Source organism: Prionailurus bengalensis, chromosome D3 (assembly GCF_016509475.1).
Source record: "Prionailurus bengalensis isolate Pbe53 chromosome D3, Fcat_Pben_1.1_paternal_pri, whole genome shotgun sequence".
Lineage (NCBI taxonomy): Eukaryota > Metazoa > Chordata > Mammalia > Carnivora > Felidae > Prionailurus > Prionailurus bengalensis.
The window spans coordinates 57,249,290-57,263,286 of NC_057356.1; the positions used below are offsets into that span (position 1 = coordinate 57,249,290).

A 13,997-nucleotide genomic window follows, 5' to 3' on the forward strand; every position below is an offset into this window, starting at 1 on the left:
TTATTTTTTGGGACAAAGAGAGAGCATGAACGGGGGAGGGTCAGAGAGAGAGGGAGACACAGAATCGGAAACAGGCTCCAGGCTCTGAGCCATCAGCCCAGAGCCTGACGCGGGGCTCAAACTCATGGACCGCGAGATCGTGACCTGGCTGAAGTCGGATGCTTAACCGACTGCGCCACCCAGGCGCTGATGGGTGTAATTTTAAATGGTCCTGTAAATACTGGGCTATTTTACATCTTTTTTATAATTGTTAGTTTCTTCTCAAAGAGGGAATTTTCCTTTAGTCATCTAGCTGCCTTTCAGTATTATTCCTTCTCTTACTTTGTTTTTTTTTTTTAATTTTTTTTTAATGTTTATTTATTTTTGAGACAGGGAGATAGAGCGCGAGTGGGGGAGGGGCAGAGAGAGAGGGAGACACAGAACCTGAAACAGGCTCCAGGCTCTGAGCTGTCAGCACAGAGCCTGATGCGGGGCTCGAACCCACGAACCGTGAGGTCATGACCTGAGCCGAAGTTGGATGCTTAACCAACTGAGCCACCCAGATGCCCCATCTCTTAACTTTCTAATTTGCTTCTGATCCACTTCTTTGGGTTTGGGGAAATTGCAGGAAAAGTGGCTAAGAGCACAGACTTTGGAGCTGGACAGTCTGGCTTCAGGCCCAGACCCCAGCACTTACTGGCTGTGTGCCCTCGAGGTCTTTGCCTAACCTCTGTCTCAGGTTCCTCCTGAGGAGGGTAAATAGAAAATGTAAAACGTGAATAGAAATATCACCTACTCTGGGGTTTCTATGATGCTTCAATGAGTTAATATTTGTATACTATGTAAAACGGGTCTGGCACCTAGAGGTTACTGTATGGATACGTTAAGTAAATGAAAGAAATAAGAGCATTGAGTGAAATGTGAGTTAGCAGATTCTGAATGTCCATCTGATGGCTTCCTTTAAAAAGTAAAAATTCATGGATTTGCATAAACTTTAGTTGGTGGGCTTTGTAATAGTTGTGTCATCTGTGAGGCTTTCTCAATGCATGGAGTGATTTACTCTTTCCCTTATATCTTCCATTTGGAGTTGACCTTCGAAGACTGTTTCTACAAGTATGGAATCAGACCTGTAAATACAGAGAACACACTGATGTTTTGCTGAAGGGGAAAGGGGACGGGGGTTGGCCAAGTAGGTGAAGGGGAGTGGGAGGTACAGGCTTCCAGCTGTGGAATGGGTAAGTCACGGGAATGAAAGATACAGAGTAGGGAATATGGTCAGTGGGTATTGCAATAGTGTTGTATGGTGACAGATGGTGGCTACACTTGTGGTGAGCATAGCATAATGTATAGACATGTTGAATCACTGTATGGTACACCTGAAACTAATGTTAACATTGTGTGTCGACTGTACACACACACACACACACACACACACACACAAACACACACACACACACAACAAAAAGATTGTTTCTACTATGAAATGAGCTAAGGCACTGTTAAAGAGGATATTTTTTAGGATAAAATTTGTTCTTGGAGCTCCTCTGAGTCATATTCAGCTTTAGTTTTTGAGGGCCTTCATAGAAAAAAAAGCATCAGATGAGTAAAAAGAAACTCAAACCACGAGACAGAATTCAAGGAAATTTACTTGTGCTTATAATTTGACTTCCAATTTATATTAGCCCCTTACTAAGGTGACTTTTTTTTTAAGAGACTTTATTTTTTTTTTTTAAGAAGTTTTAGGTTCACAGAAAAACTGAACAGAAATTACAGAGAGTTCCCATATACCCTTTGCCCCCACACATCCACAGCCTCCAGAGTGGCACATTTGTGACAATCAGGGCTGATTTTAAGAAGAAACACTGTCCTTTAGGACTGTTCTAGTGGAAAAGTGTACTGATAGTCCAAAAGTGCTGCCTTTCTTTCAAAACTTTTTGGAAACTGCCGTTGGTGCTTACCATAGAATCAATTTTTTCATCACAAAAGAAATTAATAGCATTTCTTAGTCACAACCTTTTTATTTTTTTGACCAGAAAATAATATAGCTTAGCTTAATCACTGTATTCAGCATACTTGTCTTTGAATGACGTTTTATTGATACAAATTTAATTGTTCCTCTAAAGATCACATTTTACCACTACTTGTGATTCTGTGTGGACCAGAGATAAGACGTTTTGAGTATTTCATTGTCACTGTTCACATGGTTGCTGGTACAGGTCCCTCTGGAGGTGGCCAGCTAGGTTTGATTTGGACTGTGTTCTCTACACCTGCAGCTCCTTTTGTTTAATAAAGCCGTCAGAATCTACCAGTTTTACGTAATACCCTTTATTATGTAGTTTCATAGAAAAATACTCGCATAATACCTAGTATGTGCCAGCATTGTTATGAGTGCTTTACAAATATAAATTCATTTTATTCTCATAACAGCCATACAAGCTTGGTAACTTTCCTACGGAAGAGTTCTTTGAGGCAGAGAAAAGTTAAGTAGTGTCTGACTTCTAGGAGGCATTCAGTAAATGATGAATGGAGGGAAATTTCCGTGGGTTACTGCTTTAAAGGAATATAGCACAGATTTGAATGTTTAAGTTCTCATGCTTGATTGGAAAACCCTTCCTTTTATTTTAGGATCCTACTATTTTAAGATCCCATCTTTTTTTTTTTTTTTTTTTTTTTTTTTAAAGCTTTTCACATGCCTGGGGGCATCAGTCTTTTTCATCATTAGCCCTGAGGGCATTATGAAATGGATTCTGAGTAATGCTGATCTTTGATTATTTGGATGTGTCACAGTACTTTCATTGCAGAGAGAGTGGACTCCAGAGATTGTTATCTCAGGGCACTTTGATGGTGTCCAAGACCTGATGTGGGATCCAGAAGGAGAGTTTATCATCACTGTTGGTACTGACCAAACAACTCGACTTTTTGCTCCATGGAAGAGAAAAGACCAATCACAGGTAAGTGACTTCCTACTTGACTGATCTACATTAAAAAACCTCCATGAGCACATGAAAAGTGGGGCAACATTGTTAGCCCCTGCAGAAGTGCAAGTTAAAACCATGCTGCGATGCACTGTATACCCTCAGCTGAAGTAGACGGTACTGACGGTGAGGAGCGGTGGGAAGGGTGCAGAGCGCCTGCAGACTTCCTGTGTTGCCGGTAGGGGCGCAGAATGCTAACAGCCAGGCAGGAGGGCAGTTTGGTATTTTCTTAGAAACTTAAACATATGTATACTCTTGCCAGTTTAGACAATTTAAATGCTAGTTGTTTTCAAAATGTGTTTACTTCAGTTCTTTTTTTTTTCTTTAATTTTTTTTTTAACGTTTATTTATCTTTGAGACAGAGAGAGACAGAGCATGAACAGGGGAGGGTCAGAGAAAGGGAGACACAGAATCAGAAGCAGGCTCCAGGCTCTGAGCTGTCAGCACAGAGCCCGACGCGGGGCTCGAACTCAAGGACCGTGAGATCGTGACCTGAGCCGAAGTCGGCCGCTTAACCGACTGAGCCACCCAGGTGCCCCTACTTCAGTTCTACATAAAAGTTCAGTTATCCCTTGTAATTTTAGGTTTAATTCATAAAACATTGCCAAGTCTGTAACAAAAGCTAATTTCTAAAGTCATATAGTATTAGATACTAGTGCTTACGGGCAGTTTTTGTTGAGTAACTTTTCAGTCTTGGCCTTGAGCTCAAAAAGTCGCAACAGAACTTTACCACTGACAAGCCATTGACCTGTGCTATGTGGTAGAGGAAGTCTGTGTACTCAGCTTCAGTTCCTGACAAAAATTCATGGAACTGCCTGTGGGTTGGTTAGTCCATAGAAACGAGTGAAAACTGCCACTGACAATACTACTTTGGTAGCGGTGGGAGGTTCAAATTAATAGAGTTGAGTTAGTTAAAAAACAAGGCAAATGATTTTCACTGGTTTTCTGTGGCTCTTTGTGACTTGTTACCCATAGAGCTCAGCTGTTGTTTGTTAATCATGTATTTAAAAAATAGATAGATGCACCTGTGTGGCTCAGTCAGTTAAGCATCTGAGTCAGGTCATGATCCCATGGTTTCTGAGTACAAGCCCCACATTGGTCTCTGCACTAACAGCACAGAGCCTACTTGGGATTCTCTCTCCGTCTCTGCCCACCGCCACCCCCCTGCCTCAAAATAAATTAAAAAAAAAAAAATTAAAAATTAAAAAGTGGATAAATCAGACTTGACTAAAATGGAAAATTTCTGCTCCTTGAAAGATACTGCCAGGAAAATGAGAAGTCCAGTCACAACTGGGAGAAAGTATTTACCAAGCACATCTCTGATGAAGGATTTATATCTAGAGTGTATATGTATGAAGAATATCTCAGAAGTCAGTACTAGGATAATAGTCCAGTTTAAAAAAACCAAAAGGACAAAAGATTTGAACAGATATTTCTCCAAAAAAGATATAAGGAAATAAGGACAAGAAAAGAGTCTCAACACCATTAGTCATTAGGGAAACGCAAGGTATAGCTGCAGTGAGATACCATCACACATTCACGTATCAGAATGATTAAAGTAAAAATACTGAGTGTTGGTGAGGGAGCAGGCAGCTGGCACTCTCGTACACTGCTGCTGGGATTGTAAAGTGCATATCCTCTTGGGAAAATAGTTTGGCAGTTTCTTAAAAATGTAAATATGCATCTATTATATCATCCAGCCATGCTACTTATAGGTAGTATTAACCCAAGAAAAGTAGTAGCCCATGTCCATGCAAAGACCTGTATAGAAATGTTCACAACTGCTTTCTCAATGAAAGACAAGCTGGAAACAACCTAAATATCTATCAGTATGTAAATGGATCAGTAAGCTTATATGTATGTGTATGTATATGTATATGTCTCCATACAAGAGAATCCTACTCAGTAACAAAAAGGATTGAATTATTGGTAAATACAACACCGATGAATCTGCTTTGTTGTCCTATTTCCATGCATGATAAATGATTTTGCATCTGACATTTTGCTTGTTGAAAAGAACTTGATTTTTGAAATGGTCATTTTTATTTATCCTATTTTAATACGCAGGTTACTTGGCATGAAATTGCCAGGCCTCAGATACATGGGTATGACCTGAAATGTTTGGCAATGATTAGTCGGTTTCAGTTTGTGTCTGGAGCAGATGAGAAAGTTCTTCGAGTATTTTCTGCACCTCAGAATTTTGTGGAAAATTTTTGTGCCATTACAGGCCAGTCACTGAATCTTGTGCTTTGTAATGTGAGTATCCCTCTGAATTTAGTTTTGTGGAACTAAATCCATTGACTTCATTTAAAAAATATTTGCTTAAACCTGTAAATGGAGATTATGGGTAGAAAGGAAGTCAGATCGGATTTATTATTGTCTTGACAAACTTGCACACTGTGGCATGCAATAATTTAAATGTTTAAACCAGAAATTTCTTTAAAAAGTCGTCTAAGACACTGAAGAATTAAAGTGTTAAATCAAGGTAGGAATACCACGTATCATCACTGTGATTGGTACTTAATATGTGATAGGTAGGTCATATTTTCAGGGAGATTGCCATGTAACTGTGGTTAGAGGTAGGGAACAGTAGAACTGAAGTGCTTGCACTTACTACATAAGACCAAGGATTTTTTGGTGGCTAAAGTAAAATATTCATAGAAGGAAGAGGTTACTGTACTAATGAGAAAATGTTTAATGGGACCTTATTTGGGTTTTGAAAGGGTAAATTTTTTTTATGTTTATACTCTTTTTACAGAAGATTTGAGCTACTGATAAAAATACATAAGTTATGGGGCACTTGGGCATTCGGTTGGGAGTCCAACTCCTGCTGTGGTTCAGGTCATGATCCCAAGGTCGTGAGATCGAGCCCTGCTTCAGGCTCCATGTTGAGCATGGAGCTTGCTTGGGATTCTCTCTCTCCTTCAGCCCTTCTCCCCCTCTGTCATGTGTGCATACTCTCTATTTCTCTATTTGTTTCTCTTAAAATTAATACATACGTAAGTTATAAAAATTATAAAGTAACTACTTTTGAAGGAAGGGAAATTAGGAAAATAGTTGTGTTACATAGAAGTGTACCATCCTATGGTTCTTAAAGTTTGGTCACAAATTTGGTTCTGAGATTGAAAAGGATGGGTAGGTACACTTGATAGGGAAAAGGGAGGAGAGAGAGAACACGCACACGCACGCAGTAGGGTGGCTCTGGCTGTTCAAATGAAGAGTAGTATATCCAGAGAAATGGAGAGAATGGGAGAAAGTCAAATGCTGGAGGACCTTGGGAGGCAGGCACAATTTAGACTACAGGATGCTGTTGTAGGTCCCTAAACAAAGACAGTGATGAAAAGTACTTTGGGGTGAAGAGAGAGCAGGATACATTTGAGCCTGGAGACTCTGAGGACAGGGCAACTAGCACCAGTCCGGATAAGACTGGAGAAGAAAGTGTCATTTGAAATAAAATTTCCAACTAAGTTCTATAGAGTGTATACTGAGCACCCCATGACACAGGCATTCTTGATTACGTGAAGAGGGGTTAAGGTTCTGTTCTGCTTCTTTCTAACCATAATAAACAATGGGAATGAGATCAAAAGGGAAGTCTTGATTTGCATTATAATGCAGTGCCACAGTGTGGGAGGGCAGTTAGTTTCAGGATCTCTTAGTTCTAGGGATTGAAATGTGGTTTTAGGGCTCCATGAGAGTCTTAGTCCCAGGTAGACAATCAGTTCTGTGTCCTAAGCTAACAGAGGTTTCATGGACTAGAAAGCCTGTTGCTGTATTTTGGGTTTTGTTCCCCTGCTGAATGTTGGGTTAGGTTTGTAGGAGTGCTTTTTACTGCTCTTTTCCATGCAGTTTTTTCTTGGTTTCTGAGATAAAGCATGCTGTGGCTTATGTCCCAGGTGGCTGTTCTCAATGGTTTAAATTCCCATGCTCATGTTTATGTTGAGTTCCACCTCCTGTATTAAAGTCTAAATTGTGAGAAATGTTCTTAGCATATGGACATATGCCAGTTTTGATGGTTAGCATATCGTTTTTTATGAGATGATTTGGTTGGTATACATTGCAGAGTATAAACAGATCATTGGCGCTTCAAATGGCACTGTAAAAGTTTTTAAAAATACTGAGTTATTTAAATATGTTTAATGAAAATACTATATGCCTTTTTGGGAAACAGCGGTGTCTGCATGCGCATCATTAAGGATGTGCTTGGGAGACTCTTGGAAGTAGAGCCCTGGGCGTGCCATTTCAACCCACTCTGCTATTAGAAATGAGCCCAGTGCATGCCCTGTCAGACTCCAAAACTCACTGAGCTGTTAGGGTTTGATGAGCTCATGGATGACAGGATGCCTGACTTTATGGATTGGGTAGAGACTTGGGGGGTTAACTGCAGCCTGTTTGTGGAGAGTGCTTAGCATTGCATCTTTGGTTTAGGAAATGGAAGTGTGGGCAGATATCCACACGTGTGGTCTTTAAATTGTTCCTCTGCATTTATGGGCATGACATTTTTGGTTGCCTGAGGTAACAGTAACTTTTAGTGTTTAAAACATGTATCATACTTTTTATTCCAGCAAGATGGTGATCTTCCAGAAGGAGCTACTGTCCCTGCGTTGGGGTTATCAAATAAAGCTGTCTTTCAGGGTAAGACTTTAGTGTCCAACATTTTTGAACCCATTGTATTTTAAAACCTAGTTACACACTTGTATAACATGTTCCTCGTGTTCATTACTGATCTTTTTTTTTTTTTTTTTAAATCACAACACATGCATTTGCTTTCTCCACCAGATATCTCACGATAAATACTCCGTGCATACACAGACCCTGAAATAGGTGCAGTTTTCACAAAGTGTGTTTCATGGAGCTCTCCCACCACACATGCTAATACGGGTAGCCTGAAGAATGTGTCCGATTGTTCTAAAAGTTTGGGAAGTGTTAGGTCAAAGAGAGAGGAAGAAATCGTTAAGGAATTGACTAGCGCTTCAAAGAACACATTTGGCAAATACTGGAGTACTGGAAGTACCCTTGGATTTGGAATTGCATTGATACATCTTGAAGTACCATCAGTACTTTGAAGTTCCACTACTTTGTAATTGATGCTCTTAATATTAGGACGTATATAGGACATATAAATACTGTGACTATATACATGATGTTGATGTGTTTCTTTTAAACTAGGAGATCTAGTTTCTCAGCCTTCTGATGAAGAGGAGCTATTAACGAGTAATGGTTTTGAGTATCAACCAGTGGCCTTTCAGCCTTCCATACTTACTGGTAAGAAATGGTAAAAAGGTGGTTTGATAGTCATTAGTACACATAGTATGGTGCCTGTCACTATTGACCTAAAAAAGTGCTATAGAATTCACTTATTTGCGTGAAAATAGAAAAAGTAATTGCAGTGCTATACATTTATCGTAGAACCTCCCACTGAGGGTCATCTTCTGCAGAATACTTTATGGCCTGAGGTTCAAAAACTGTGAGTTAAACTGTGCTAAGCTCTCTGATCTGATTCTGTCATAACTTGTGATTTTTTTTTTTCCCCACACAACTTGCTTTTTTCCTTTGCTTTCTTCATACCTACATTCCCACCCCCCCTCACCGATCTAAAAATCTTCAGTGGCCTTCCCAAGAGGCAAGAATCAAACTTCACATAGATTTTTATATTACTATGCATTCTATTTCCTAGATTTGTTTATTGGTCTTAATTTTTAACATTGTATTTCTTTTCCTTTCTTAAAAGGACTTCTAAGATTTATTATTCTGTTTTTTGTTTTTGTTTTTTCCCCTTTGGTGGCTCTCCGTCAAAACCTTTCCCAGATATATTGTGTATTGTATACACCAGCTAGGGGTGAAAACTTGTATTTTAATCTAATTGTTTGAGTAACTTGTATCACTTGTAGGAAGCTGGCATTTTCCCCAGTATCTCTGTTTTTTCCCCAAATGTTTGCCTCGACAGAAATGTACTGTCCCCTGGAAGAATTGCCTGTTAGCTAGATAGATTGATGTTGTTCTTCTCACGTTTTAAAACTTTGCAGCATGAGAGTAGGTACTTTTACTAATACAGGGGTCATGTATTTTCTCTTAAATTTTCTCTTAAATTTTAGATTTTCTCTTAAATTTTCTTTTTAATTTAAAAATTTAATTTTTTAATTAAAATTAAAAATTTTAATTTAAAAATTTTAAATTTTCTCTTAAATTTTCTCTTAAATTTTAGATATGGACACGGTTATGAAATATTTTGTGTTGCTTGTAGCAATTCAAAGACTCTGCTTGCCTCAGCATGTAAGGTAGGGGATTATACTTTTTTATTCCACTTGGTCACATGAATTACATGAGTCCTCAGGCACCTGCAGGTTGTGGCGATGGAGGCAGAACCCTACGTGAAAGGCCACTGGGGCCTGCTTTTTTGGAGTTTTGCTTTCTCAACCTCTTTTTCCTTCTGTCCGTTCAAAAGCTTGCAGTTGAGGAGCGCCTGGCTGGCTCTGTCCTCGGTAAATAAAGCGTGTCACTCTTGATCCTCGGGGTCATGAGTTCAAGCCCCAAGTAGGGGGTAGACCTTACTCAAAATAAAAAGCTTGCAGTTGCATTTTAAATCTGTTTCCGCCACACACTTTTGTTCTTAAATACTTGGTTTGACCTGATCTACACCTGATTTATTTAATTAGGTATTTTTAAATGACCTAAAAATGTGATAAATAATTTGAATAATTGGAGTCCTGGAGGCACAGGGGAATGAGAAGATGAAATCCAGAGTGCGCTCTGTTTGACCGTTTCTCTAGGAACAGACTTGGGACTGAGCAAAGTGCATGGGGTCGCTCAGCCTGTGCCGGGATGGGACAGGGTGGTGGCCAGCTCACTAGCATGGGGCACTGCAGAGTAGTACTTTTCAGTGTTTGCTTGTGAGACTAATCTCGTACTCCCTAGTCCGTATTTATCCCTGTTCTGTGCAGTGAACTAGTATGTATGGAGGATCGTCTGAAAGGTCTTGAGACCCCCCCCGTTTTATCTACATTGTCTAAAGTATATTTACTTGTTTCAAGCGTGATGATGTGAGTTGCCTATCTGGCAGGTCCCTCTGTCCCTGCTTTTGCTGCAGCTTCTTGCCGCTGGCCTGTATTGAGAGGCATCATAAGAAATATCGCTGTGCCCTTCCTGCCCCACCTCCTTTGCCTGTTGTCCCGTCTGTGAGAGTGCTACTGAGAGTACTTCTTCTGTTACAGGGGCCTTCTGTTACGGGGGGGGGGGGGGGGGGGGGGGGGGGGGGGGGGAATAGAGCTTGGTGGCAGGAATAGCTATGCTTCTGCTGAGCAGCCAATTCGTTTTTAGCTTTCAGCGCTGTCAGTGATGTGTAATTGATTATTTCCTTTTCAATTTGGCTTGCTTGTAGCAAATGTGTACTTGGTTTTTGTTATTTGTATACTTTTTCTAAGTATTTTATATTTTAATAAACAGTAGAAAAGAAGTGTGGTTAATAGTGTGGCTTGGAAAGTTTAAATCTGAAGGTTTGTCTAAACTCACCTGCCCAGTAGAAGGGTAAATAATCCATGGAAACTTCTAGTTCTTCTGGGCACCAACCTGAAGGTGGCTTGGTTTCTTGAACGGAGGATGCCAGCCACAATTTTGTTTTTGACTGGTAAAGCAAATGATTAGATCCATCTTTCTTTGAAACTTAACATTTTAAACAATTTTATTTAGATGTTGTTAGCTTCTTATAAGTTGTGTGTTGAAACTGGCTAATTTGATAAATTTTGACATATGGTTTATACCTGTGAAATCATAACCACAATTAAGATAATGAACATAGCCATCAACCCCAGAAATTTCCTCTGCCCCTTGGTAGGTCCTCTTTCCTGCCCCTTCTTACCTTCTCCTGCTCCATCTGTAGGAAACCACTAATCTGCTTTTTGTCATGGTAGAGTACTTTGTGTTTTCTAAAATGTATATAAATGGAATATGCAGTTCATTCTCTTTTAGTGCTAAGTAGTTTTCCCTTCTACAGATGTATTACAATTTGTTGATCTCTTCATTTATTAATGGACATTTGAGTTGTTTCCACTTTTTGGCTTTTACCCATAAAAGCAGTTGTGAATATTTGTATAATGTCTTCATTTGGGTATATGCTTTTGTTTCAGTTGAATAAGTACCTCCAAGTAGAATTGCTAGATTATATGGTAGGTGTATATTTAAAGTTTTAAGAAACTGCCAAACTATTTTCCAAAACAGTTAAACCTTTTTACTGCCCTGCCAGCAGTGCGAGTTCCAGTTGCTCCACACCCTCACTGACCCTTAGTATGGTCAGTCTTTTTAACCATTCTGTTTGGTGTGTAACATCTCATTGTGGTGGTCATTGGCATTTTCCTAATGACTAATGATATTGGGCATCTTTTCATGTGCTAATTTTCTTTCTATATCTTTTATTGATGAAGTACCTGTTCAGATCTTTTGCCCATTTCTTTCTTGGATTGTTTGCTTATTACTCAGTTTGGAAATGTTCTTTGTATACACTGGATACAAGTATCAGATATATGCAATTTAGATAATTATTCCCAGTGACTTATCTTCATTTCCCGTTTTTCAAAGAGCAGACGTTGTATGTTTTGGTGAAGCTTAATTTACCGATTTTTTTCTGTATTGGGTTGTGCTTTTTGTATAGTAAGAAATCTTTGTCTAACTCTAGGGCACATCTGGTTCTCTGAGTTTTATAGATTTTAAGTTTTATGTTTAGACCTAATTAATTTTTGCATTTGGTCTAGAATATAGGTTAAAGTTGGTTTTCTTGCATGTGGATATCCAATTGTTCCATATTTGTTGAAAAGACTATCCCTTTACTTACTGCCTTTTGCACCTTTGTCAAAAATCACTTGTCCATATATGCGTAGGTCTGTTTCTGGACTTGTGTTTTTTTCCATTCATCTTTTATTCTTGATGCCAATACTACATTCTCTAAATAGGTATAGCTTTTTGTAATATGTCTTAAAACCAGGAAGTAATTATCTTCCAATTCTCTTCAAAGTTATTTTGGCTATTCTAGGTTCTTCACTTTTTTATATAAATTTTAAAATCAGCTTGACAGTTTCTACAAAAACACTTACTGGAATTGTTTGGGGATTACATTGAATCTATAGCTCAATTTGAGGAGCGTTCAATATTGGGGGTTTTTGGACACAAATACAGTATGTCTTTCATTTATTTAGGTGTTTAATTTTTTAGGAATGATTTTTTTTTTTAATATTTATTTTTGAGACAGAGCAAGCAGAGGAGGGGTGAGAGAGACACAATCTGAAGCAGGTTCAGGTTCTGAGCTGTCAGCACAGATCCTGATGTGGTACTTGAACTCCCAAACCATGAGATCATGACCTGAGCCAATGTTGGACGCTTAACTAAGCCACCCAGGTGCCCCAGGAATGAACTTTTCTTTTTAATAAAGATTTTATCTTAATTTTAATTCATTTTATTTTATTTTTTAAGTTTTTTATTTTATTTTAGTAAACCTTTTATTTTAGAGTAATTCTAGATTTAACAAAATGTTGCAAAGATAATAGAAAACCTCTCACCCAGTTTTCCCCAGTGTTAACATCTTAATATTATTAGGACTGTTTTGTAATTTTCAGTGTCTGATCTTACACATATTTTATCAGATTTACCCTTAATTTGTATATTTTATGTCTATTCATTATTTACACATGGAAATACAGTTGCTTTTTGTTTATCAATCTTATATTCTGTGAGTTTCCTAAACTTAATTATTAGTTCTTGTAGCTTTATTGTAGATACTGTAGCATTTTCCATATGAATGCTTATGTTGCCTATGAATAAAAAATTTATTTCTTCCTTTCCTATAAGGATGTCTTAATGTTGGATACCAATGGTGATAGCAGAAATCCTTGGCCTTATTCCTTACCTAAGGAACAAAACATTGCTTCTTTGCCCATGATGGATTATCCCTATGTCCATTATGGATTTTGTGATTCTTCTTTATCAGGTTGCCTACAATTTCTAGTTGAGAGAGTGTTTTTTATCAGGAATGGATGATAGATTTTGTTGAATATTTTTTCTTCATCTGTTGACATGATCATATGGTTTTCCCTCTTTAGTTAATTAACATGGTGAATTACATTGATTGGTTTTTCAAATAATAAACCAAAATTGCATTCCTGGAACCAAACCCCATCTGTTTGTGATACATTATCTTCTTATATAGTGTTGGGCTTATTTTACTAAATTTTTGTTTAAAAACTTTTATGTATAGTACATGAAGGATATTGTGTATAGTTTTCTTTCTTTACAATGGCTTCATCTGGTTTTGGTTTCAAGGTAATGCTAGCCTCTTAGAAATATTTCTCCTGCAGTTTTCTGGAACAGTTTGTGTAGAATTTGTAACGTTTATTTTTTGAGAGACAGAGCGTGAACAGGGGAAGGGCAGAGAGACAGGGAGACAGAATCTGAAGCAGGCTCCAGGCTCTGAGCTGTCAGCACAGAGCCCAACGTGGGGCTTGAACCCACAAATCATGAGAACCAAAGCCAAATTTGGATGCTTAATGACTGAGCCACCCAGGCACCCTGATTATTTCTTTTTCAGATGTTTGAGAGAATTCCTCAGTAAGCCAACTGATGCTGGAGTTTTCTTTGTGGGAAGGTTTTAACTACAAATATAATATCTTCAGTAGATATAGGACTATTTAGGTTATCTAGTTTTTCTTGAGTGTATTTTGGTAGTTTGTATCATTCAGAAAATTTGTCCTTTTTACCTGAATTGTCAAATTTGTTGTCATAAAGTTACTCATAATATTCTCTTACGATACTTTTAATATCTAAAGAATCTCTGGTGATACTACCTTTCTTATTCTGCTGTTAGCAATTTGTATTTTCTCTCTCACACCCTCTTTTTTCTTTTTGTGGGGGGAGCATTCTGAGAATTGATAAGGAAACTAATGATATTTTGATATTTTCAAATAATTCTACTTTTGGTTTTGTTGATTTTCCTCTGCTGTTTTTCTTGTTTCTATTTCATTGATTTTTGCCGTTTTTTTTTTCTTTTACTTAGATTTCATTTCC

At 38.2% G+C, this 13,997-nt stretch overlaps 1 protein-coding gene across 1 annotated transcript in view; it reads left to right on the forward strand.

Annotated features, from left to right (window-relative positions):
* ELP2 (elongator acetyltransferase complex subunit 2) overlaps window positions 1–13,997 on the forward strand; it is a 43,636-nt gene that overhangs the window by 17,298 nt on the left and 12,341 nt on the right. Inside the window, 6 exon segments of the mRNA XM_043558617.1 lie at window positions 2,781–2,930; window positions 5,022–5,210; window positions 7,517–7,586; window positions 8,121–8,216; window positions 8,361–8,418; window positions 9,157–9,229. Of these exon segments, the coding sequence (XP_043414552.1) occupies window positions 2,781–2,930; window positions 5,022–5,210; window positions 7,517–7,586; window positions 8,121–8,216; window positions 8,361–8,418; window positions 9,157–9,229 (636 nt within the window).